General features: G+C 37.1%; 1 protein-coding gene and 1 long non-coding RNA gene across 2 annotated transcripts in view; one reads left to right on the plus strand and one right to left on the minus strand.

Moving 5' to 3' along the window:
• The window catches only part of LOC102172692 (phosphatidylinositol phosphatase PTPRQ), a 244157-nt gene that overhangs the window by 181188 nt on the left and 35603 nt on the right, over positions 1 to 27366 (plus strand). Inside the window, exons 34-36 of the mRNA XM_018047601.1 lie at positions 101 to 174; positions 11657 to 11756; positions 14210 to 14338. Of these exons, the coding sequence (XP_017903090.1) occupies positions 101 to 174; positions 11657 to 11756; positions 14210 to 14338 (303 nt within the window). The remainder of the gene's footprint in view (positions 1 to 100; positions 175 to 11656; positions 11757 to 14209; positions 14339 to 27366) is intronic.
• The window catches only part of LOC108635993, an 86446-nt gene continuing 60764 nt past the window's right edge, over positions 1685 to 27366 (minus strand). Inside the window, exon 3 of the long non-coding RNA XR_001918022.1 lies at positions 1685 to 2350. This is a non-coding gene — a long non-coding RNA (uncharacterized LOC108635993). The remainder of the gene's footprint in view (positions 2351 to 27366) is intronic.

The following is a 27366-nucleotide window of genomic DNA, read 5'->3' on the forward strand; positions in this document are numbered from 1 at the left end:
ATTCATGTTCTCTGAACAAAAATGTATTTTTCCACAGCTACTTGTTTAAATTATACATAGGAAAAAAAGTCATATGTAAATTGTTTTTCTTCTTCCACAGATTTAAATTTAGAGCCACAAATGTCATGGGACAATTTACTGACTCTGATTACTCTGATCCTGTTAAGACTTTAAGTAAGACATTTTTGTAGTTTAATTTCATTTATAATCTCAACATGCTAATCATAGCTGTAATGTTCCTTAGTAAATGTATTCCATGACTGAATGTTCTCAAGTATAAAGTCATTTCAAGGTTAATTATGTTGACTAAGGAAAAAGTATTTATAATACTCTTTTAAGTGATGGGCTCCATCTATTCAAATTTGGACATAGATTTCAATATGGTATTCAGTCTAGGCTGATGTGTATGGACATTACACTAAGAAAATATTTGGTTTTTTCATATGCAATCTTCTATGTAAAACATTTTTACTTCATAAAAATGAAAAAGGATTAAGGAAAATTTTCTGAAATAATCCTGAAAGTTAGAAGCTTATCAGTCTTTTTAAGTTTTCTGTCTGATCAGTGCTTTCATGAGTTTTTCAATAGTATCTGCCCAGTCAGGCCTGGATAAAACGTAAGTACCATTCAGTCAGACGCAGGCATATTTCTTCCTTTTCTCTTTCTCCCCCTTGCTCTCCCCCTCCTCCCCTTCCTACTGCTACTTCTCTTTCTCTCCTCCGCCTCCTTCACCATCAACATATCTAACATTAAATATTCTGCGCCAGACATACTCTGAGGTCCTTGGTACGTATTAACTGATGGATTCTTCACAATGATCCTTTAATTTAGGTCAGTCGTTCTCAACGGACTGATTTTACTGTCTGGGGGTTTGGCAAGGTCTGAAGCCATTTTCGGTTGGGTTGTCCTAAGTGTGGGGGCTGAGCTAGTGGCATCCTGTAGGCAGAGGTCAGAGGTGCTGCTGCCTAGCCTCCAGGGCGTAGGCAGGCCCCTCCAGCAAGGAGTTATCTAACCCCTAATCAATGTGCTGAGGTTCAGAAACCCTGTTAGGTTGCTAACGTTAGTTCCATTTTGCAGATGAGGAAACCCTGGCCCAGATTCAGTAATTAAGTGGCTCTACCAGCACAAATTTATAACCATTAAACTGCAAATGCAGGATTTAGATCTGGATTCAAATCTTGACTCTCTTTTCTCAAGTGGTAATTTCTATTACCTTCGGTTTCCTTACTTGGAAAATGGTGATATTATCTGCCTTGAAAGATTTATGTAAAACAACATGGCTAAATATATTAACCTGTTATAGTTAATAAAAATGCGGAATGCTTAATAGCTTCTTTTTGATAGGTTATAATGAAAGATTTAAAAATTATACTTCCTTGGGAGCAATTCTTTCCCCAGGATTTCTCTGAGTAATTCGCAACATTCTATCTCCTGTGTATCAGTCTCTGATGCCTGTGGAACCGTGAGTGTTGTTCAGATCCACAGTATATATCATCAGTGCAATAGATTTCGGTGAGAGTTAAGATTGAGAGAAGATAGAGAATGTTCCACTATTTTTAGTTAGAAAGTCCCATCTGGTTCTGGACCATTAATTGTATAAAAAGCCAGTTTCTTTGGCCTCCACTTAGTTAAGGAAACTTTGGATCTTGAAGAAATGAAAAAATGTAGTACACCATTTGCTACATTGATGTTTATAAAAGAATAACACTTTATTGGCTATGCTGTCTGCCTAATTCCATAAATATCACTGGTTTATTTTTACATGACAATTCAATCATTTTAAACTTTTGTCAAGTGTTTCTGCATTTGAAGGATGTGTTTATCACACCTGACACTGCCTCAGTGAATATTTTAGTGGCATCAACATAATTTCGTTACAGGAAATGCTATAGGGTACAGCAGTCAGAAACCACATATTACCACAGCTAAATGCTGAGCCCAGTATATTAACTGATGGAAGATAAGAAACAGAGTACAAATGGATTAGCTCATATGTCTTAGAGAAATGACATTTTGTAGATGCAGTGCTCAAAAGAGACTACTTTGTGGTATTGTCTGCTGTGTATTATTCATCTCACAGCTCCTTGGGTTTGTATAGATGACTGATACGAGGACAGCATGTTCAGCTGGCTATCTGGAATGTAAAGCTGACACATCTGGGTTAACAGGAATGAGAGAGGAGGGAAAGTCAAGCGTTAGGAACCACAGGGCACAGGGATGTGAGTCCTCAGATACTGGGTGGGCCCCATTCGGCACTGGCCACAGGCAGTCTCAGGATGGTGCTCAGCGACGGTCTCTTCTTTCTCTTCCTGTCTCTCACAGCCAAGGCAGTGGCACGCAATAAATAATTCTAGAAGGCAGGAGAAATACGCTGGTAAGTTCTCTGCTTCCTCTCCTGGAATCACCACCACCACCACCACCCCAGTCACCCAGGTGCTAATGTGTGTGCGCCCTGGTAACCGCAGGAGTGTCAGAGGATATAAGCCAGAGAAGGAAGGGCAGAGCACCAGCTCTTACCAAGGGTAGAATACGAGGGCTGGGGAGCCGGACTGGACGCGGCAGGAGGAATGCCATTGGGTTGGTAAGGGGTAGTGACAGGGAAGGGTCACATGTATCTACAATCAGTTTTTCAGCGTTCATGTTATTTGTTGGAGAAGGAAATGGCAACCCACTCCAGTGTTCTTGCCTGGGAAATCTCATGGACAGAAAGCCTGGCAGGTCACAGAGAGTCGGACGCGACTGGGCATGCATAGACCCATGACATAAAGACAGCCTTTCAGGTTCCTCCTGAGAGTGGCCCTCAGTGGGCTCTCTCCTGGCAGATAGCAGCTCGATAATAGGCTTTTGCTCTGTAACGCTCACTCTGACTGACTGCACAGAATTCTGCTACCTAGATGGTTATCTGTAGCTAGCAAAACAGTACTGGGCAGGAGCAGATGGAGCTTAAAGGAGTGCGACCCTCAGTTATGGTGAAAGGAAATACTCAGATTTGTAATGTGTCATGTACCACTGGAGCAGAATTCTTTGATCTAGAGCAAAGTAGCTCAGTCATTCTGCTGGTGAATGGATGTAACACCATCAACTTCTGGCCTCACATTATTATTATTTTTACCTAGCTATTGGATATTGTGGTTCTGTGTCTGTCCGGTTCACTCTGATGAGTCAGGTCAGAAAAGGTGCTGGTCTACAGTTGATATTCATAAAAAGCCATGAAGTCGTAGTTTTTGGAAAAAGAACATTGCTGAGGAGGATATAGTAGAAGGACTCAAAAAAGAAATGAAGTTGACCATTTCTATAGTGGGCCGTGGTCAATGGCAAGAATGATTTCACGGCTGTGTGAGTGGGGGCCAGCAAACAGCAAATGCGTTGGTGTAACATCCCTGGGGTCATAAGAGGACCAAGGATGCACGTTGAGTCCTCTCCCTCTAGTATGTCATGTGTTAGGATACAGGACTAGTGGCTCCCAGCAGTTCTCACAAGCCTGCCCAATGCTTGGATATATCTCACTCTTTAGCCAAAGAAGTTAGGTCCCATCTAGGTCATCAAACCACCACTGGATGTACAGCCATTCACTGGTATTTTGCACACCACGGGCAAGGAGCTTCAAGTTGAGTTACCTATCAGTACAGTCTTCAGGATTTAAGCACCTTTTGAAGGCTGTGTTTTGAAGTTAGTATAGGACAGGAACTTACAAGACTGGCCATTTTGATAGTAGCTGCGACTGTAGAGATATTATTATTGGGATGTTAAATTAGGGGCAAAGAATCACTGATGAACTAAAAGGCTTAAGATTAGTGAAAAGGCTAGCAGCGGGACAAGCGAGAAGGGGCCAGATAGGGCTTTGCTAAATAGAGATGAATAAGGTGGAAGATGAGTCACACCTGGGGAAGTCTTGATGACCTGTAGGAATAATGCAGAATGACAAGTGCCATCATTTTAATCCTAAAGATAGACTTACAACTTACTTTTATTTGCATTCAGGACTGAGGCTTAGAATTTTTATTAACCAAATTCATAAGAATTCTTAAATTCATTTTTAAAAACTCGTCCTTAGGTATATAAGTTTATGGAAACTGCTTGCAGGCAAAGTTTTGATTTCAAGGTTTCATTATAGAGGAGTCCTATGATTTGAAGAGCAGACACTCTGTTATGTACCTCACAGGGCTTCATTAAAGCTGAACAAGAGGAAACAAACTCCATGGCAAAGGCACTCTGTGATTGGTTTTTTTTTTTTCGGTCATAACACTCATTTAATTACTGTGCTGACAATGGAAAGTTCTAGTATTCTCACTTGGGAAGAAAAATAAGGAGTCACTATATACGTTTTTTGTGGCAAAAGGAACAGGGGGAAGTTTTATGATGTTCACAGGCAGTAGTAATATGATAGTGAAGCTCGTAAACTCTGCAGCCAGACAAGCAAGTTACAGGCCATTTTGGCATATATGGAATTTGTGACTTTGAATTAGTTACTTAACAAATTAACCTCTGCAGTCTCATTTCCAAAAGTAGAATACTACCCAATTCATAAACTAACTGGGCTTCCCTGGTGGCTCAGACAGTAAAGAATCTGCCTGCAATGCAGGAAACTCAGATTCAATTCCTGGGCTGGGAAGATCCCCCGGAGAAGGAAATGGAAACCCACTTCCAGTCCTCCTGCCTGGAGAATCCCATGGACAGAGGAGCCTGGCGGGCTACAGTCCATGAGGTAGCAAAGAGTCAGACACGACTGAGCAACCTACACTTTCACTTCACACTTTCATAAACTTAACTGGGAGATTAAATCAGATGAATGTACAGATTAATGAATAAGTTTATTAATAAATATAGGAAACGTTTTTTACTTATGTGCCAAGCCCTTCATGACTGTTTTTCTCTATGTAGCCTCATGTATTTTTTCACTACAACCCTATAATGTGATTTCCTATTTGTGGGTATCCCTAATACATTGCTAAGAAATCTGAAGCTGGGCCTTTAAGCAGCTTGCCCGAGGTTACAGAGCTGGGGAAGTACACCACCAGCTTTTAGACCCAGGCAACCTGGCTTCAGGCAATGTTGTGTTGCCTAGAAATTACTAAGTGCCCAAGTAGCTTTCATTACTATTGCTAATTTTTCTGCTCCTGCATACTTCCTATCCTTGTTGTACCATTTTCTCCTCTCAATGTTTTAAACTATTTCTAGCTGTTCTCTTTTCACCTTCTCAGCTTTTTAAGGCTAACATTAATACATTAGTATGCTTTATTTTTACACATAAAAATGCAGTAATTCCTTTTGTTTTTTGTAAACAATAAGTGTGACTTTTCTCTACATCCTGGAAATAATTGTTTAGTATCTACTTCTAATATTTTGCATAGCTGATATATGAAAGTAACATTTATTTAGGGTATTTTAGTAGATATTTCTTAAATTACGACATAGAATGACTTCTGGTAAGTTCTTTGTACAGTATTCAAATATTCTGGATGTCTAGTACAGGGCTGAAAGAAAACTTAACTGAAATTCTGTCATAATAAATGAGTTATAAAGCTCAAAGTCACATTCTCTTATGTGATATGTATCTGTATCAAGAGGCAGACATTGTCCTAGGAGCTTTGTAACTCCTTTAATTCAAGCTTCTTCTGAGAAATATAAAAGTAGCTTAAAAAGTCAGATCCATAGGCTGAGTTTAAGTAATGGTAACTTTAATCAAAAGATGATACTTGTAAAAAATTAGTGCTTTACAATTATGATTTGCTTAATTACAGTAGAGCATTAGTTATGCAAATAAAATGATGTGACCTTTCATAGGATTTTAAGTCTCTTTGGGAAATGACTTGTACATATTACAAAAAGAATGCTCACACTTTCAAGCAGAAGAGTTCCATTTCCTGTGACAGGACCTAGAGAGTAACTTCACTCTGTACTGGTGATGCTCTGTGGGTACATACGTAGCAGTGAATCAAAGTTTGTACAGGACAATCACAGTACATTTTGTCCTTTCCTAGTAGTACATTTGTAATGCACGTGCCTAAAGGATAACCTACTGTTTATTAATACATTATATGTCATTTCTTCACTTCACTGGGCTGGTGCTTTGAAATGGTAATTTAATCTGAAAATTTCTATGGTCTATGAAATCATTTTTTCCCACTAGATTACAGAAGGGAAGCGAAAAGCAAAGGAGAAAAGGAAAGATATACCTATTTGAATGCAGAGTTCCCATGAATAGCAAGGAGAGATAAGAAAGCCTTCCTCAGTGATAAATAAGAGGAAAATAATAGAATGGGAAAGACTACAGATCTCTTCAAGAAAATTAGATACACTAAGGGAACATTCCATGCAAAGATGGGCTCAGAAATGGTAGGGACCTAACAGAAGCAGAAGATATTAAGAAGAGGTGGCAAGAATACACAGAAGACCTGTACAAAAAAGATCTTCACGACCCAGATAATCACGACGCTGTGATCACTCACCTAGAGCCAGACATCCTGGAATGTGAAGTCAAGTGGGCCTTAGGAAGCATCACTACAAACAAAGCTAGTGGAGGTGATGGAATTCCAGTTGAGCTATTTCAAATCCTGAAAGATGATGCTGTGAAAGTGCTGCACTCAGTATGCCAACAAATTTGGAGAATTCAGCAGTGGCCACAGGACTGGAAAAGGTGAGTGTTCATTCCAATCCCAAAGAAAGGCAATGCAAAAAAATGCTCAAACTACCACACAATTGCACTCATCTCACACGCTAATGAAGTAATGCTCAAAATTCTCCAAGCCAGGCTTCAGCAATACGTGAACCGTGATCTTCCAGATGTTCAAGCTGGTTTTAGAACAGGCAGAGGAACCAGAGATCAAATTGCCAACATCCGTTGGATCATGGAAAAAGCAAGAGAGTTCCAGAAAAACATCTATTTCTGCTTGATTGACTATGCCAAAGCCTTTGACTGTGTGGATCACAATAAACTGTGGAAAATTCTGAAAGAGATGGGAATACCAGACCACCTGACCTGCCTCTTGAGAAATCTGTATGCAGATCAGGAAGCAACAGTTAGAACTGGAAATGGAACAACAGACTGGTTCCAAATAGGAAAAGGAATACTTCAAGGCTATATATTGTCAACCTGCTTATTTAACTTCTATGCAGAGTACATCATGAGAAATGCTAGGCTGGAGGAAGCACAAGCTGGAATCAAGACTGCTGGGAGAAATATCAACCTCAGATATGCAGATGACACCACCGTTATGGCAGAAAGTGAAGAAGAACTAAAGAGCCTCTTGATGAAAGTGAAAGAGGACAGTGAAGAGGTTGGCTTAAAGCTCACCATTCAGAAAACCAAGATCATGGCATCTGGTCCCATCACTTCATGGCAAACAGATGGGGAAACAGTGGCTAACTTTGTTTTTCTGGGCTCTAAAATCACTGCAGATGGTGATTGCAGCCATGAAATTAAAAGACACTGCTTGGAAGGAAAGTTATGACCAACCTAGACAGCATATTAAAAAGCAGAGACATTACTTTGCAAACAAAGGTCCATCTAGTCAAGGTTATGGTTTTTCCAGTGGTCATGTATGGATGTGAGAGTCAGATTATAAAGAAAGCTGAACACCGAAGAATTGATGCTTTTGAACTGTGGTGTTGGAGAAGACTTGAGAGTCTGTTGAAGTGCAAGGAGATCCAACCAGTCCATTCTGAAGGAGATCAGTCCTGGGTGTTCACTGGAAGGACTGATGTTGAAGCTGAAAATCTAAGACCCTGATGCTGGGAAAGATTGAGGGCAGGAGCAGAAGGGGACAACAGAGGATGAGATGGTTGGATGGCATCACCGACTCGATGGACATGGGTTTGGGTGGACTCCAGGAGTTAGTGATGGGCAGGGAGGCCTGGAGTGCTGCGATTCATGGAGTCACAAAGAGTCGGACATGACTGAGCAACTGAACTGAACTGAGATTCCAAGGTCTAGTGACTCAGTGCTACCTGATAAAGATGATTCTTTATTCATCTTCATGTTTCCTTTCTCAAGCATATCCAATTAGGAATGTGCATGTTAAAATTTATGAAACAAGCCATTTATATTTTAATGTGCAAAAAAGGTGTGTCTAAAATACTTTATGAGCTATTCTATGCTCATTTAGTGTCTTCTAAATTTAGGTGAAGATTCTAGATGACCATGAAACTCTGATAAATGTTTAAGATTCAGTATTTATTCACATCCACCATGCAGAGGAGCCATAGAAACTCTTTTCGATTGTTAACATTTGTAAGCACCAAGCCAGGGGAATAAAGGTGGTGAAACATTAATCCCTGTGTATTTTACAAATAGTTAACCTATGTTGTCACTTGTTTTTAATACTTTTTACAGTAAAATTATATAACTTAAAATTGATGATATTTACTAATTGTATAAAAAACAAAAACTTAACAGTTATTTGGTTTAATGCCTAATCCCCTGAAAAGTTTTAATTTCTACTTCAGAACTGAATTTTTAATCAGTAAATTTAAAAAGCATTTATTGAATATTTGCTCGGTGCCTGATATTATTCTCAGACTTTGTATACAGTTGTGAATAAAATAAAGACACCTGTCTTCAGGAATCCTACTTCTGGACCGGTGATAGGATAATAAATAAATGAATTTTAAAATAAGAGGGTTATGGGGGGGGGAAGTACAACAGAGGGCAGAAGAGGCAGGAGGGGGAGACAGGAAGTGGTGGGGCTGTAACTTCCCGTCTTAAGGGGGCAATGTCCGAGTCTGCTTGGGCTGCCATTTCGAATGCCAGAGACATAGCTTAAACAGCAAGATTACTTTCTCACAGTTCTGGAGGTAGGCAGTCCAACACAGAGCTCCAGCCGGTTCTGGATGTGGCAAGCGCTCTCTTCCTGGCTGGAAGGAGGCCTCCTTTTCGCTCTGTCTTCCTGTGGCCTTTCCTCAGCATGCGCACACAGAGGGAGAGAATAGGCTTCTGGTGTTCTCTTCTTAAAGCGACTCTAATTCTGCTCAACCCTTAAGACCTCAAATAACATTAATTTCATCCTTACTCAAATACTGTCACCTTGTACTTGTGTTAGGGTTTCGGCATATGCATTTTGGAGGGACACATATACTTAGTCTGTCAGAGGCTTCAGTGACTAGGTGATATTTGAGAAAATTCTTGAAGGTAATGACATGGCTCCCCAGGAAGATCTACTCCCCAGGAAGATCTACAAGAGAAATCCCTTTCCAGGCACAGGAAGAAGCTGGACAAAGCCCTGTATCAAAAGGTGTATCCCAAGAACAATAAGGAGACAGTCTGGCTCCAAAGCAGTAAGCCAGACAGCAATTAGAAGGGAAGTCAAAGAGATAACAGGGAACCAGAGTGTTAATGAGGGACCAGAGACCATTAACCTATGGCCATAAGCCACTGGAAGGACTTTGGATTTTGCCTGTGAGAGAGGAGGAGGATTTTAAGTAGAGAGGTAATATTTTAAAACCATTATTTTTGCTTAACTGTGCTGAGAATACATAGAAGACAAGGACAGATACAGGAAGACTTGTTAGGCGTCCATACAATAATTCATGCAAAACAGCATGGTGGCCTTGATCAGGTTACTTGCAGAAGAGGCGGTGACAGGTGAAGAGAGAGTACACGCCAGTTCTGCATCGCATGATGAGCCCCAAGTGCCTGTTAAGCTTGCCACACCTCTATTCATGTATCTGCCATTGCACCCCTATTTTAAACTACAGGAAGCATTATCTTCCACCCCAAATACTCTAGCTTATTTCTCTAATAAGTCTGTTTTCATTGTTGCAGTTAAACAAAATTAATGTTAGGTCCTTGATATTATGTAAAACCACCTACTTTCAAAACATCCTCTGATTTTTTTTTTCTTTATAACTTTTTTGAAACAGGATCAAATGAGAGGTTCACACATTATTTTTGATTGGTGTTTCTCTTAATCTGGGCTTCCCTGGCGCCTCAGATGGTAAAGAATCCAGCTGCAATGCAGGAGACGCAGGTTCGATCCCTGGGTTGGGAAGATAGCCTGGGGAAGGAAATGGCAACCCACTCCGGTATTCTTCCCTGGAAAATCCCATGGACAGAGGATCCTGACGGGCTGTAGTCCATGGGGTTGCAAAGAATCACACACAACTGAGTGACTAACATTTTCCGTTTTCACCCCTTCTCAGTCTATTTTCATGCAGAAGAGACTTCTTCCTCCCGCCTCCCCACTCCTATGCCAGACACTCGTTTAGGCAACTAGATGAGCTGTCCTGTAAGTGGTTCCATGTTCTGAATTTGTCTCATTGCTCTTTACTGATGTCATTTTATTCTTGAACTCCTTTTCCTACTTTCTTATAAATTAGAGATAAGATCTAAAGGTCTGAATATACACAATGAACATTTTGGCAGGAATACTTTACAAGTGTTGCTGAGTAGATCAAAATACCTCACGTCAGGAGGTATATAATATCTCGTCTCGCCACATTTTCAGTGATGTTAAAATTGATCAGTTAATTTAGTGATAGTGACAGCATGATTCTTCACTGGAAGCTTTTTTCCCATGTTGTAATCAGCAAATAATCTGTGAGGTGGTAGGGACTTAAACATTTAGGGAATGTCAGACTATCAACCTCCTAGTCATTTAAAGATGCATTTGTGATTGTTACCTGAGTCAGTTGATTCATTAGGAATGCAAAATTAATTTCCAATTTTATTATTTCTTCCACATTTAAACAGAATTTTCCTCTAAAAGGGAGCTTTTTCTCCTTAACTAGGGCTTTTTTTAAATTCATAAAAATAGAAAGCCAGGGGGGAAAAATGCTTAATTTTCTCCCTTTAATTTCAAAGTTTTAGAGTGAAAGAAAAGTCATTTAACTAAAACAAGAAGTTACAAAGTAGTATTTTTTAATTTTCATTTCTATTTCATTGAATAATATTAGAACTCATGGGTTTTTATACTGATATCGAATATATTTTTATCAGTTTCAGTTTTTATTCATCGTAAAGTTTAAAATGTTCCATCTTTGGCCAGTAGGACCTCTTACAGATGACCTTTTGTTCTTTCTATACCATTTGCCTTTGATAGTTTCCTAGCTTTCTTGCCCCATTAGATGTCCCAAATTCCTTCTGTGCCCTAATCACAATTTGGGATTACTATCGCTCCAATTTTGCCTAGTTTCTTTTAGTGAAAAGTGTGTGTATCTAGAAGACAGAGTCAACAGGAATTCCTCAGGGATCTTGGATGTGTTCTGCGAATGAGAAAGTCAAGTATGACTGCAAGACCTGGGGACTGGGCAGCTAGAACAAATGAAGCTCCCATCAGCTAAGAAGAAGAAAGATGCAGCTGGAAGAAGGGACAAATAGGAGTTCAGTTTGGGACATTCTGATTTTTAAAATTTAATTACATTTCTATATACGGTGTATAGTAGGCAATTGAATATACAAATTGGGAGTTCCTTAGATTACAGTTAAGTAGACATCATCGTATAGATGAAAATTAAAACCATGAGGTTGCATAAATGTACCAAGGGTATAAGAAAGAGGACCAAGGATTGAGCCCCAAAGTTAAAAGATCTAGAAGATAAAAACGTGTACATTTTGTTAACGTTATTGAGAAATAGGCCAAAGTATATCTTTTTGTATTTTAGACCCAACAAAGTATCCCATATAATAATAATTAACGATCATGTTACACTTTCTCTTCAGGTGAAGGACTTTCAGAACGAACTGTAGAGATTATACTTTCAGTCACTTTGTGTATCCTTTCCATCATTCTTCTTGGAACAGCTGTTTTTGCATTTGCAAGGTAAGACTATTTGCATTAGACTTATTCCTAAGATGCTTTATGGACAGTTAAAGGTTTAATTAGGAGACAGAAGCCCACAGTGGTTACTAGAATGGGAAGCACTTAATAATAACAACTGTTAGCAAATACAAATAGTTCACTATTAAAAGGAGTAAATGGAAACACTAAGGGATCCGAAAGTAGCAACTGCAACAAAGCTGCTCTCTCTAGTCTAGGGGAAAGTGGACAATACGTGAACAAACTGGAAGTTGTCTCACTCCCAAGTTTGTCATGGTATGGCCACCACAGGCACATACATCATATTACGGTGAGCAAAGATATGACAGAGAAAGCAGCGGGAGCTGGTCTGTAGAAGCTGCCCACCATTACTGGAGGGTAGGCAGCCTGGAATTAGTGAAAGCAGTCCATGCTGCCCGACTGTGGATGGGCTGAAGCTACTCAGCATCACTCACTGATGGGATGGAGAAGGCCTGAACTCTAGAAGCAGCTGGAACTCACTTAGGTGGACTACTGGCCTTCCACAATGAATCATAATAATGCAGCCCCAGAACACACAAGGGAAGTATCCCCCTCTCCCCACTGCCTTGCAGGATGACTGCTGTTCTCTATGAAGAAGGCTCAGCATCCCACCCGCTGGCCAAGGAGTCTAGCTCCAATATCTCAAAGCGGGACAAAGAAGTAGATACAGGCCTGAGAGACAAGTTTACACAAAAGGGGAAGGTGCCAGGCTTTCTACATCTTTGGATGTTTATAACTCTGATAGGTTTAATTAAAAAGATTTTAATCAGGTTTGATCTTTGGATTCGGATGATCCCCTGGAGGAGGCCATGGCAACCCACTCCAGTATTCTTGCCTGGAGAATCCTCGTGAACAGAGGAGCCTGGCAGGCTACAGTCCGCACGGTTGCAAAGAGTCGGACATGACTGAGCAAGTAAACACAGGGGAAAGCACAGGGGAAATCTTAGTTGTGATTCTAAACTCCAGTTTCATAAGATAGATTGCCAAGTTAAAGGGACCTTCCATTTGTAAAAATAACCATTATACTAATTTCTTAAGTATCTCAGTAGGCTCTGTTTTATCTGAAGAATGTTGTCCTGTATTGTGTTTGCCAAGCATCCTCTATTTCATCTTCAATCTTTAAAATTATCATTTGAATTCATGTATACCTGTGGTGGATTCATGTCAATGTATGGCAAAACCAATACAGTATTATAAAGTAAAAAAATAAAATTAAAAAAAAGTTAATGCATTAAAAGAAAATTTAAAAATAGAAGAAAAAAAAATTTGAAGGGCTCTTGATATTTTTCTTCTACTAGATAGCATTCTCAGATTCATGAGAAGACGGTGAGAGTTACATTGTGCAAGCTATGGTCCTTGTCCCTAAGGGACATGCAATCACTGTATTCACAAAGTTGTTCTGCTCCCAAATCATTTCCTTATAAGATGAGCTCCTCTAGTGGGCAAAAAATGGCCCCCTCTTACTCCCTGCAACTTCCCTTCATGTGGCTGTTCAGCCACCAGAGTTTGATCTCACCTGAACATCCCCTAGGCTTTCACACACTGCTGCTTTTGTTCAGTCAACCGTAAATGTGCTTCCTCCACCTTCTGCAACACCCAAGTCAAACTCTACTTTTTATTTCTTCTAAGTGCCAACAGTTGCAATCCCATATCATTTCATAACTGATCAATTACTGTTTTACAAGTTGTAATTTGAATATTTTTCCTCCATATGCTTTTTCTACATTCCAATCCTTCTCAACTAAATTATATCCTTGAGGATAAGGACCATATGTTTTACTTTCTGTATCATCCTCAACACATAAATCATAATAAGTATTAAATATTTGCAGTACAAGATAGAAAAGCTAAATATTACTTTATATTTAACATCAATTTGATTTGCAGATTCACGTGACTTCTATTTTTGAACCTGAGTTTTCTGGTTCTATTTTATACTCTTAGATTATATAAAGAATATATAATTAGATATACATACTTGGCAATATTTTTATAAGACTTATGTATCTTATCATATGTAAGTGTTTTATTTATGTAAAAACAGTGGAAGGTTGTCTGTTTGAACTGGTGCTGATAGCAATGAGCTGTGTCCACACTGGCATATTCCTTTTTATGATAAATCTATGGGACAGCTTGAGGGAGAAGAAACAAGCTCACAACATCCGTCTCATTCACCCTATACTTGAAATGTGTCAGTGACTCAGGCCTTGAAGAACTAATTCTCATTAAAAATAGCATGTTAAAAAATTATAGTAGAATATATTCTGTGGAATTAAAACAGGGAGAAGAATTTGAGTAGCTGTAAATTTGCAACGAGTTCACAGAAGTGATCCCAACAAAGAAGTTATTTGACTAACATCTTAAAAAGAAATCTAAATACAAATACATGCTTTCTATGCTAGTTCCTCCTTGGACTTTACTGCACTTACTTTTAGAATTCGACAGAAGCAGAAAGAAGGTGGGACATACTCTCCTCGGGATGCAGAAATTATTGACACTAAATTCAAGCTGGATCAGCTCATCACTGTGGCGGACTTGGAACTGAAGGACGAGAGATTAACGCGGTGAGCACACTCCTCTGGGCGAACAGTGGTCCAGAGGGCCCGGAGCCATGACCCTATTGTGACCTGTACTTGTTGGAAGTGTTTGTGGGGCTTCTATTTACACAGGTCACAGAGGTTTTCTTTCAAAGGGTGACCTCCATCTTCCACACACTTCTCACTGGTGTTCAGAGAATCACTTAATCTTCCTAATACTTTGAGTTCAATATGAACCTGGGTCTATAATGTTCGGCAAAGATTTTTTTTCCTCCTGAGACAATATTTGTATACATTAAATCTTTAAAATTATGTCTAATAATTCAATACATATGATAGTATTTTTTTACATTGGATTTTTCCTGTCCACATTTTAAATTACATATTTATTCAAATTTGTAACTACTTGATATTCTTATCATTTTTTATAAAAGCCTTCCTTAAGCTCTTTAATGTGAAACATTATTATATTCAATGTAAAGTTACATTAAACTCTAAATTATACATTAACACTTCATTTTTTTAATTGCTTAGTATTTAGGATTAAATAGAAAGTAAAATTTATCTTTGAAAGGAAAATTTTTAAAGTATGCACTAAGTATGTGCCATCAATATGTTTTGGAAATAAGAGTACTTAATTGTAAATGTTAAGTAATTTTATATTCTTTTAAAATCATAAGTTTTTCAAAATGTTGGCACATTTGAAAAACTTCTATTAATTTACCAAACTCTTAATAAAAACTATCATCAGCAAGTTTTAGATTCTTATGAGATTCAGTATTTTATGATGCTCACAGCATGTGACAGTTGTTACAAAGTACCTGCACAGTTGTGTTGAACCTTTGGAAGTTATTACTATGAAAATATGGCATCAAAGGTCTTAAACTTAAAAAGGAATTAATCATTTATAGTTGTCATTTACCAAAGCTGGTCTTTGCCTAATAGACTGACTTTGCACAAGTATTTCTAGCATGTCTAAAAATATCTAGTATGTGCTATAGATGGAACTGTCATCTGATAAGCAGGGTCCTTCCGAATGCTACAGAATGAAAGTTATTCGGTGTTATCAGTAAATTACAAAGTACTTTGGTTCGTTGGATGTGAAAATCCCTTTATACTTATCTACATTTGTTTATGTTCTAATACAGGTTGATCCTATCTAAAATGGGTAGTGCTCCAAAGACTGTAAGATAGTTACATTTTAAACCACATAAAAGATCAATAGATCTGCAGGGTAACCTGCCCAAGCTAAATCCTATCATAGAAACAATAAAACATCCACAGTATTAGGCTATGCCTCAGTTTTATAAGGGTCCTGGTGCATAGTAAAAGGAAGTTTCTTCTCCTTTACCCCTGTGGGCCCAACTCCCTCTCCACATCCCTTTCTCAATTAAGGCCTGGGATCTCCATCTTTCTTCTACATGTGAAGCGTAAAAGGAATGAAACTTCAAATCTCTGTGTAATTAACTCTAGTTTTTGAACAATTGAGTTGAATCTGTTCATGTGAATTTCTAAGCATCCAAACGTGCTTACAGTATTTTTTTAAAGTGAAAGCCGCTCAGTCGTGTCCAACTCTTTGTGACCCTATGGACTTTACAGCCCAAATTCTCCAGGCCAGAATACTGGAGTGGGTAGCCTTTCCCTCCTCCAGGGGATCTTCCCAACCCAGGGATCTAACCCAGGTCTCCCGCATTGCAGGGGGATTCTTTACCAGCTGAGCCACCAGGGAAGCCCAAGATTACTGGAGTGGGTCGCCCATGCAGCCTATCTCCAGGGGCTCTTCCCGACCCAGGAATCAAACCAAAGAATCTTTATTAATCGCCCAAAAGTCTCTAGTACGTGGGTCTTTAGCAGTTATAATACCGTGGAAAAAGTCAGTCAGTATTGGGGAAAGTATTCTTTTTAAAGAAGGTTACCACTCTATAGAGGCCATGTGAGGTCAGATCCTCTCAGCTCTGTGTTTTCACAGCTTGCCCCCTACTCCACTGAACACAGCCATTATCAAAAAGGGATAATATATATTTTTAAATATCTGTCATGACAGCTAATGGAAAAGGTGGGCAAAGACTGTATAGATTGTTTACTATTGGGTACTTAATATTCAAGGACAGCCTCATTTAACATTAACTCATTATTTTCCTGCTTCCATATTTGTTTACATATGTCACTTTATTTGTAAATAGGTGTAGAATTGCCTTTAAAGTATATTCCGAATAATTGTAATCTACTTTTGCACATAGAAAACTGGTATATATCACTGCTAGTAATAAAGTTAGGAATTTTAGTTTTCAATGCTTTTTGCTTCTTTGTTATGACTCTAGTAATCATAACTGTAATACATTGATAATTCCAATGTCACATACTAATATGCTTTGATTACAGAAATTAAAATAACTGTCTCCAGCTTCATTATTTATTGAAGGTTTTTCATGTTAATAAAGTCACATACATTAGATGATAAGACTAGAAAATATAGTAACTAACAGATGCATAATTAGCCGTGTGCACATATGCATGCAGTCATTCCTCAGGGAGGCTCTAAGCTCTTTGCCTGTATTTCAGGTATGGGGAAGCCTAAACCTATCAAAAGCCACACATGTCTGATGAGGACTGAGCCACAAAGACGGATGGTAGATTCTGGGAGTGAAGACTCAGGGAGTTTGAGTTAGCTTCCAAATTGCTGAGTAACTTATGCCACGTGTCTGTCATTTACAAGAAGGAACTTAGACAATTTCCTTTAAATCTACCCAACTAACATATGCTCTTTCCACTTGAGGTTTAGGCAAATTTTCTTCCTTCCAAACTGCCCACTTTCTTCATGCTAACTGGACTGCCATTTTTCTTCAGTGTTATATTTTGTCACTTGTCCATAACAGAAATGATAAAATATCTAATTAGCAGTTAAAATATTAATTTCAATGGAGTTATCTGATTGACCAAAAATGGTCATTACAATAATTGATACTAAATCAACTTTAGGACTTACTTAAGGTCTTACAGTTAAGAAATTATATACGCATGTATAGCTATATACATTTTTTAAGATTCTTCCTATAATTTCCATATATGTAAACTCATATTATTTGATTATATTATACCTTGCTTCATTAAGGACCTGAAGATGAATTCTCTCATTGTTTTTCATCTTGAAAACTAATGAAACTCAAAGATTTAGAACTCTATAAATCCAAGAGAACATTCAGTGATGTGCAAAGAAAATGTTTTAAATTCTTGTTTAGAATGATAATGATATCATTTCATTATACCATTTTGATATTTTTAGTGAACACAAGCTATATATATTAGGAATAATATTTAATATTTGGGTTCATCTGTTCTACATTCACCAGATTAGAAGATAACACTGAGATTTGCTATTTGATAAACAAATTCACAAAACAACGTTTTGTGATGGCTCTTTCGTCATTAACACATTGAAGTGAGAAATGTTTCTAGGAGAAAATATTAGCAACATGAGCATACATACACACTGGTAGCACAGACCTGTCTCTTTAAAATTACTGAGCCTGGATCACAGAATAAATCATGAGGAAATAAGAAAATACAAAGACAAATGAAAATGAAAACACGATGCTCCAAAACCCATGGGACACAACAAAAGCAATTCTAAGAGGGAAGTTTAATGATACAAACTTACTTGAGGAAATAAGAAAAATCTCAAACAACCCAACTTTATATCTAAAGCAACTAGAGAAAGAACAGGCAAAATCCAAAGTTAGTAGAAGGAAAGAAATCACAAAGATTAGAGCAGAAATAGAGATGAAGAAAACAATAGACAAGATCAATGAAACTAAAAGCTGATTCTTTGAAAATATAAACAAATTTAATAAAACTTTCACCATACTCATCAAGAAAAAAAATAAGAGGGCCCAAAATAATAAAATGAAAAATGAAAAGTTACAATGGACACAAGTGTACAAAGGACCATATGAAATTACTGCAAGCAACTATATGTCAATAAAATGCACAACCTGAAGAAATGGACAAATTCTTAGGTGCAACCAACTAAGACTAAACCAGGAAGAAACAGAAGGTCTGACCAGACCAGTTACAAGTACTGAAATTAAATTGTTATTTAAAAATTCCCGACAAACAAAAGTCCAGGATCAGATGGCTTCACAGATGAATTCTACCACATATTTAGAGAAGATTTAACACCTATCCTTCTGAAACTCTTCCAAAAATTGCACAGAAAGGAACACTTTTGACCTCATTCTATGAGACCACCATCACGCTGATGCCGAAACCAGACAAAGATAGCACACACACAGAGAAATTACAGACCAATATCACTAAGTCCGGAACAAAATACTAGCAAACTGAGTCCAACAGTATACTAAAAGAATCATATACCATGATCCAGTGGGATTTATCCCAGGGATGCAAGGATTTTTCAATATCTGAAAAGTGATCAGTGTGATATGCCACATTAACAAAGTGAAGAATAAAAGTTAAATGATCATCTCAATAAATGCAGAAAAATATTTTGATAAAATTCAACGTCCATTTATGACAAGAAAAACTTTTTAGGAAGTGGGCATACAAGGAACATACCTCAACATACTAAAGGCCATATATGATAAATCCACAGCTAACATCATACTCAATGGTGAAACACTAAACATTTCCTCTAAGATCAGGAATAAGACAAGGATGTATTTTAGTCAACATAGTTTTAAAAGTCCTAGCCACAGCAATCAGAAAAGAAAAAGACACAAACGGAATCTAAATTGGAAAACTGAAACTGTCACTGTTCGCAGACAACATGATACATAGAAAATCCTAAAGATGCTATCAGAAAACTACTAGAGCTCATCAATGAATTCAGCAAGGTTGCAGGATACAAAACTAATGTACACAAATCTGTTACACTTCTATATATTAGCAATGGAAGATCAGAAAGAGAAATGAAGGAAGCAGTCCCATTTACCATCACATCTAAAAGAATACAATACCTAGGAATAAACCTAAATAAGAAGGCGAAAATGCCTGTACTCCAAAAACTGTAAGATGCCGATGAAAGAAATCATAGACAACACAAACAGATGCAAAGATATATTATGTTTGTGGGTTGGAAGAATCAATATTGTGAATATGACTGTACTATCCAAGGCAATCTACAGACTCAATGCAGTCCCTATCAAATCCCTATGAAATTTTTCATAGAACTAGATCAAAAAAATTTTACAGTTTGTACAGAAACACAAAAGACCCTGAATAGCCAAAGCAATCTTGAGAAAGAAAAATGGAGCTGGAAGAATCAGCCTCCCTGACTTCCGACTATTCTACAGTCATCAGGACAGTATAGTACTGGCAGCAAAACCGAACTACAGGTCAGTGGAACAGGGTAGAAAGTAGCGATAGATGCATGCATCTGTGGTCAACTAGTCTATGGCAAAGGAGGCGAGCACACATAATGGAGAAAAGACAGCCTCTTCAATAAGTAGTGCCAGGAAACTGGACAGCTACCTATAACAGAATGAAATTAGAATGCTAACACCACACCCACACACACCCACACACCCACCCACACACACCTCAAAATGGATCGAAGACCTAAATGTAAAGCCAGATACTATAAAACTCTTACAGCAAAATATAGGCAGAACACTCTCTGACATAAATCACAGCAATTTTTTTTTGATCCATCTCCTTGAGTAATGGAAATAAAAATAAACAAATGGGACCTAATTAAACTAAAAATCTTTTGCACAGCAAAGGAAACCATAAACAAAACAGAAAGTGCACAGAAGAAAATATTTGCAAAGTGACTGACAAGGTATTAATCTTCAGACTCTACAAACAACTCATGCAGTTCAATATCAACAAAATAAAACGAACAAACCAAAAATCCAATCCAAAAATGGGCAGAAGATCTAGACAGACATTTCTTCAAAGACGACATACAGATGGCTAAAAAGCACATGAAAAGATGCTCAACATCACTGTTAGAGAAATGAAGTATCACTTCACACCAGTCAGAATGGCCAGCATCAAAAAATCTACTAACAATAAATGCCAGGGATGGTGGAGAAAAGGGAACACTGTTGGTGGGAATGTAAATTGGTACAGCCACTGTGGAGAACAGTATGGAGGGTTCCATAGAAACTAAAAAGAGTAACCATATGAATCTATAATCCCACACCTGGGCATACATCCTGAGAAATCTCTAATTAAAACAGATAACACGCACCCCAGTGTTGACTGAAGCACCACTGACAATAGCCAAGACATAGAAGCACTCTAAATGTCCATCAACAGATAAAGACAACGTGATTCCTACATACAATGAACTATTTAAAAGAATGAAATGACGCCACTTGCGGCAACATGGATGGACCCAGAAAGTATCATCCTGAGTGGAGTAAGCCAGACAGATATCATAGGATATCACTTATATATGGAATCAAAAAAAGATGCAAATGAACTTATTTACAAAACAGAAACAGACTCACTGACATAGAAAACAAACTCATGGTTACCAAAGGGAAAAGGGAACGGTGAGGGATAAATTAGGAGTTTGAGATGAACATATACACACTACTATATGTAAAATATAGTATTAAAATATACACACTACTATACGTAAAATAAAATGACCTCCCGGTGGCTCAGATGGTAAAGCATGTGCCTACAATGCGAGAGACCTGGGTTCGATCCCTGGGTCGGGAAGATCCCCTGGAGAAGGAAATGGCAACCCACTCTAGTACTCTTGCCTGGAGAATCCCATGGATGGAGGAGCCTGGTGGGCTATAGTCCATGGGGTTGCAAAGAGTCAGACACGACTGAGCGATTTCACTCCATACGTAAAATAGATAACAAGAACCTACTATATAGCACAGGGAACTATACTCAGTATTCGCAATAATCTCTAAGGAAAAAGAATCTGAAAAAAGTATAATATATATATATAATGGAATCACTGTGCTGTACACCCGAAACTAACATAACATTGTAATTTCACTATATGTCAGTTTTTTTAAAAAAGTTCCACTGAAGTTGAAAAAATGCATTATTTTAATTGTGTAGATTATCTATATTCCTGGAAAAAATTCTATGTTAAATCTAGGATTAAATTCTTGGGAAAGTTTAAAGGAATAAAGATATAATTTTAAAGAGAAAAAACACTGCTCAGCCCAACTGGCCCTGTGGTTTGCTTTTAACTAATTTAACACAGATTGCCTTTCCAAAAGAGTTATAACACAAAATTAAATAAGCCAACAGAATTTTGAAAAGATACAGGCTAATGATTTTTTAATTTTCACTGTCTCCTTTCTAAACTGAATTCAGAAGTCATGTTTCTTTTGGTGACTAAGTCAGAAAAAATAGAAAATATCAATCAGTGTCACTAAGATTATTTGAGAAATACTCCTTTTCTTCCAGTCCTCAACTTTTCCCCTCAAATTTTGGGCATCATCCCATACTAGTTATCTTGCCTATTTTAGTTGAGTGAATGTAATGGTGCATTATCTTAAGACCAAGGCCCAACCCAGTAATCATGAGCGGAATTAAAATTCTAATAAAATGAAGCAAACAACCGAATGGCTATTTTAAGACTATCTTTCATCAATAACTTGAGAAGTTTGCATGCTAAATTTTTATTAAATATATATGCATTCAGAAGTTTACCATTTAAAAGGATCCTATGAATGTGTTTTGTAAACTGTAAATCAGAATACATTCAGTATTATTGTTATTTATAATATTTGTAAAATTAAAAATGGCCCCAGTCTACGTTCACATATAGGATTTGCTAACATAATACTTGCTACTGTTTAGGAGCAATTACCATGTGGTCAATTCTGTATGTAATGATCTCAGCCAAGTCATTTAATCTTTTGTGGTTGGTACTCCTTATCTCCATTTTATAAATGAAAAATAAAAGATGCCTGGAGAATTTAAGTAACTGTCCAAGAGCATGCATCTAGTTAACAGGACAGCCAAGGTGACAGGAGCAGGTCAGTGTGATTCCGAAGCATCAACATACACCTATAATTCTGTGTGCATGTATTTGACTCTGAAGCATACTACATGCAATCAACACAAACACACTTGACAAGACAAGGGCCCGTGATATCCTTCTTCAAGTAGTATTTTCTATGCGGAGTATTTTCTTCTTTCAAGTAGTATTTTCTTTTCTAGTCTAAGAACTGCTTCTTTTGTGATTCTCCAGTGTAATGGGGAAAAGAATGATAGCATTTTAGTATAGGTTCAATCTTACAGAAACTGAAAAGTATTTAGTAGTACAATTCCTGTGACTTCACTAAGAATACACAAAATTTGGCCAATATATGAAATACTTTGTAAAATTGTTAGCATTTTAATTTCCATCAGTTCTCTGACAGATTCTGGTTGTTAATTTTACTTCTGTCTTAAACTATTTTGCAAGCAATGGCAAAAATATATGAATCCAGATAAGATGTCTGAACAAAACGTGAATTTGGGACAAGAAATGTCCAGCAGTAGAATGAATTTCAAGATATTTCATGCTCATGTTCTTACAGCACCAAGTAAAAAACAATGCAGTATGTGTTTTTGTACTAAAAAATTAATCTTTACTTCCAGATACTCTTCATTTTTCTTTAGACGAAAGGAGATTTTTGTCATCCAGTAAGTTACTGTGGTGATGCAGAGCTCTGCTGTGATTAATCTTTTCAGATGGTGTGCTCTATATTTTAAAATACATGATAAGAAGTGTTTTGTTGTTTAATATGCTATTTTTTTCCAAAGACAAAAAACAGTTAAGAGTATTCGAAACTTTCTACTTACTAAGTGTCCTCTATGATATTGCATGCTATTATAAATTAACCTTATCAGAATGCACATTGACTCACAATGTGCATGGCCTGAGAAATTTGCTGTGTTATCCTGTTGTGTTAACTTTGATTGTAAAATAAGTTTTCACCTAGATTTCTTCACAAGTTTCCTGGCTTATTATTACGATGACACAAGAGTTCTCTGTCTGATGGGTGGACTCTGGGTTCACATTCCACACAAGCTCATTTCAACTACTACAGGTAGTAATCTGCCAAAAACACTCCTGAGCTAAAGATTTCAGTGATCACATCACACAGAAAATGCCATTTCCAACCAGCACTCAAAGCTGACCTCTCAGTGTTCCAGACTCACAAATGGTCTGGTTGAGAAACTCTGCCGAATGCCTTTCTCTGTCATCACTAAACAGAATCCTTTTGTTATTTTTTCCTTTTTGGCTTTATGCCATCAGTGGTGATACCTTAGTCACTAAGTTGTGTCCAACTCCTGTGACTCCAGGGACTATAGCCCTCCAGGCTCCTCTGTTCATGGGATTGTCCAAGCAAGAATACTGGAGTGGGTAGCCATTCCCTTCTCCAGGGGATCTTCCTGACTCAGGGACTGAATCTGGGTACCCTGCATTGCAGGCAGATTCTTTACCAGATATGCCATTATACCTCAGAGAAAAACGCTTCCATTTTTATTGAACCCTCACTGTCTCTCCTCTGTAACCACGCTTCTTCTGCTAGAATCAGTCAACAGTCCTCTGTGTGGTCAAAGCTCCTACTCTGACAGAACGATATAGTTTGGGTTAATCAGAATCTTTAAACACCTCTACGTAAATCAACACAGTTAAAACAGATATAGTAGTCTTTCAAATCTGGTTTTTTGAGGTTACCTTCTAACCCCTGAGAGAGTAATTTCTGTGCTTACCTGCCCGCCTGTTCAGGCTGTCAGGACGTCCTTTTAGATGGTGTTACGTCATCTGTCTGCTCTCCATTAAGTCCCCTTCCTGAGAACTTTTGCCGATCTCCCCACAAAGCTGTCGGCAGTTTCTTTATCCTCTTTACTGCTTCTGCCCTCTTGCCCCTGAGGTAACCAGGTTTAGGACTACAATTTTAATTTAGAATACACGGTTTACAAAATAAGAATCTGTCAAGAGTTTGTTTTCACATGTGCTTAGTAATAAGGAAAATTCAACTCTTGCCACCCTGGAAATCTTACATCACCTCTTTGACAACAGCAAGAACATTGCTTTCCCGTATGTATCTAAAAGTCCATTTCACCTTGTTTGGATGAAAGAAATATCAATCAGGCATCTACAAGTGCCAGGGTCTGTGAATACTGTGATAAAAAATTATATTACTCACTTATTAAGGTGGTATGTTTACCTTATAAGGTGAAATTTTAGAGTCAGCTGCACAGTCCTAGCCATTGGTTGGGATAATATTTTTAATTTGTACTGAAGACCAGAGAAAAGTCATTGGTGATTTGATAAGAGTCTGAAAGAATACTAAAGCCTGTAACGAATAAAAACAATGGAAAAAACAAAAATTAAAATCCTTTTGAAAGCATTACAGTAAATTCTTTGGATAAGTAACATAGTCATTGTAGAAATTAATGTGGACATTGGAAAAAGTAATGAATTGAAATACATAAACTAAAAACCTCATGCTCAATATTTTACGAAACTTAGAAAAATCAATTAACGTTTCACCAGATAGATTCTTCAAAAATCTTCGTTGAAAAGGAGGTACATATTAGTGTGAGAAATACATATTTTTATAGTAAAGGCAGTAAAGTTTTTAACCTAACAAAACTGGTTAAGTAGAAAACACAGCTTCTCGCCATTAGTAATGCTGATTTAAGCTGCCCATCTATAGGCTATCATCTGTAGCTCTCTATCTGGACTATATTTTAATTCCCTATAGATTTCAACTAATTGACCTTGAGGGAAAGCTGAGTCTCTGTGACAATATGGTCTTCAATCACCACTGCCAACATAAATAAATGGTTCCTCTCTGGATCTATCAAGAGTAATCTGAGTGGAATTTAAGTTTTTGATAGACTTTGAAAAAAAGTGAGCCCAGACATGAAATAATACCCTTTTCAACAAAAGGGCATAGGATTTAAGCTAAGATTCATGTAATAAAACGTGTTTAGCCCTTTATATTAGAAATTGGTCAGTTATCTTATTGAAATCTGGACAATTCCCAAATTGATTTACACACTAATGAATATGATTTGACAGTATCCTTCACTATTGTGAATAAGTTCTCTTATTCACTATAGTGTCTAAAACACTCTCCATGTAACGTTTTTAAGTTTTTTTAAAATGTTAATAAGTATTTTTGAGTCTTATGTCTATAGATCACTTTATTTGAAATAGCACTCCTGAAATAACATTGTTGATTTTCATACACATTAATTTCTGTGAGTTTATGTTTATCTAACCAAATAATTTTCCATAAAGGAATTTAATTTCTTCATCAGTAATAAGTCAGTGCATTTTCTTTATAGTATAGGCCATCTCCTTTTCCACTTCCCTGCATAATTGTCCAAATTACTATTTTTTTCCTGTTGACAAGTAAAACTTTAAAACTTCAAAGAAAAATAAAATTTAGAATGCAGCCAGTACTTGAGAAAAATACACTTGTTCAATATGAGGCTAAGAATCAAGGCAATGACAAGGAGACTACAAACAAAAACAAGAAAAAAAAAAACTAATTGTTATTTGAAACAGGTAATTTATGCCAAAATATCCGCTCAATTTTAAGCTGTCTAGGTAGGTATTTATTTCAGTTCACATATAATTGTGAGATAAGCACAGACTGGAAAATTTCGTAAAAACAGACTATGAGACGCCTTGTTTCTCACATTATATAAAAACAAATGTGAAGAATAGTGTATGTAAAATGACTGTGTTTAAGGGAGTGATCCTGAAAAGTAAATAAAGCCAAAACAGATCTTGTTTTATTAAATCTATTTTCTAAATTACTTGTGTAGACAAGAGCAATTTTATTGTTCATGTAACTTCCTAAGTATCTAGCACCTGTAAACTTCTGCTGTGAGAGGATTTGACATGGCTTTGTTTAGACTTGTACACTGTTTATTGATACATCTATTGATATTTGTTTAAGCCTTTGAGTAGCATCTCATGAGAATTCTCGATTAATATTTTTGTGGAAAATTCATTTAATTCAGATATTCTCTCCTAATAATCAGAGCACTTGTATTTAGTTTACTATGTATCTTAGTCTAAATTCATCCACAGCTGTATATTTAACAATGACTTATTCACTGTCTACTACAAACGAGTTTATGAGCAGCTTGCAGTAAGCCAAATGTTAACCATGCCCCTGCCTTCAAGTAATACATGAACCTCAATGCATGGGTCCTTAATATATGTACTTATATAGCCATGATAGAAGATGGAAAGTGATTTGTCCATAAAAGTTTAGTTTCATAGAATGAAGAAATTATTTTCTCTGTAATAGAATAGGGTAAGGTCCTTAGAGGAGCTAACATCTGAATTAGCTATTAAGCAATCAGCAGCATCTGGTTGTGGTAAAACACTGGAATGGAGAAACTAATAGAAAATATCTGTGGTGTAAACAGGGTAATAGGAGGGGCAGCTATAAAGAATAATGTAAAAAATGCAGGCACAATTAGAAATGCTTTCACATGATAATGTGAAAAGAGAATTATTACAGCCTTTGTACTATTAGGGATTAATCTATAATTTGAATTGAGAACTAGGAAACCGACCTTTTCATCACTCTTTATTCTGGGACTCTGATTAGGAAGAATAGGAAATCTCCCTGCTTAATTTAGCACAATCTAGTCTTCCTAGTTTTGAGTAAAATTTAGGATATTCTTTTAGAAACAAAAACAATTCATCCTTTTTATTAGTATCAATTGTAGAATAGATCTGTAGAAGGAACTTGAGTTTCACAATAAAACTAGAACTAGTAATTACAGCAGTAATGATAGCAAACAGTATTTACATATTGCTTCCAGAGTCAAGGGTGGAAATTTCCCAGCATTTTACATATATGAGCTTGATTTACATACATTTGCCCTATTGTCTAAACTAAGAACTGAGAAAGGTTGAGGTGACTTATTCAACATAATATAGCTGGTAATTGTTGGAACGGGTATTAAAGCCAAAAAGGGCACTGTATTTTGTAAGAATTCACAAATATTCACCCAAATCTAATAGCTAGCCAGGTACAGTTTAAAATCACTATCTCTATACACCCAAAACTGACACAACACTG

Source organism: Capra hircus, chromosome 5, assembly GCF_001704415.2.
Source record: "Capra hircus breed San Clemente chromosome 5, ASM170441v1, whole genome shotgun sequence".
Taxonomy (NCBI): Eukaryota; Metazoa; Chordata; class Mammalia; order Artiodactyla; family Bovidae; genus Capra; species Capra hircus.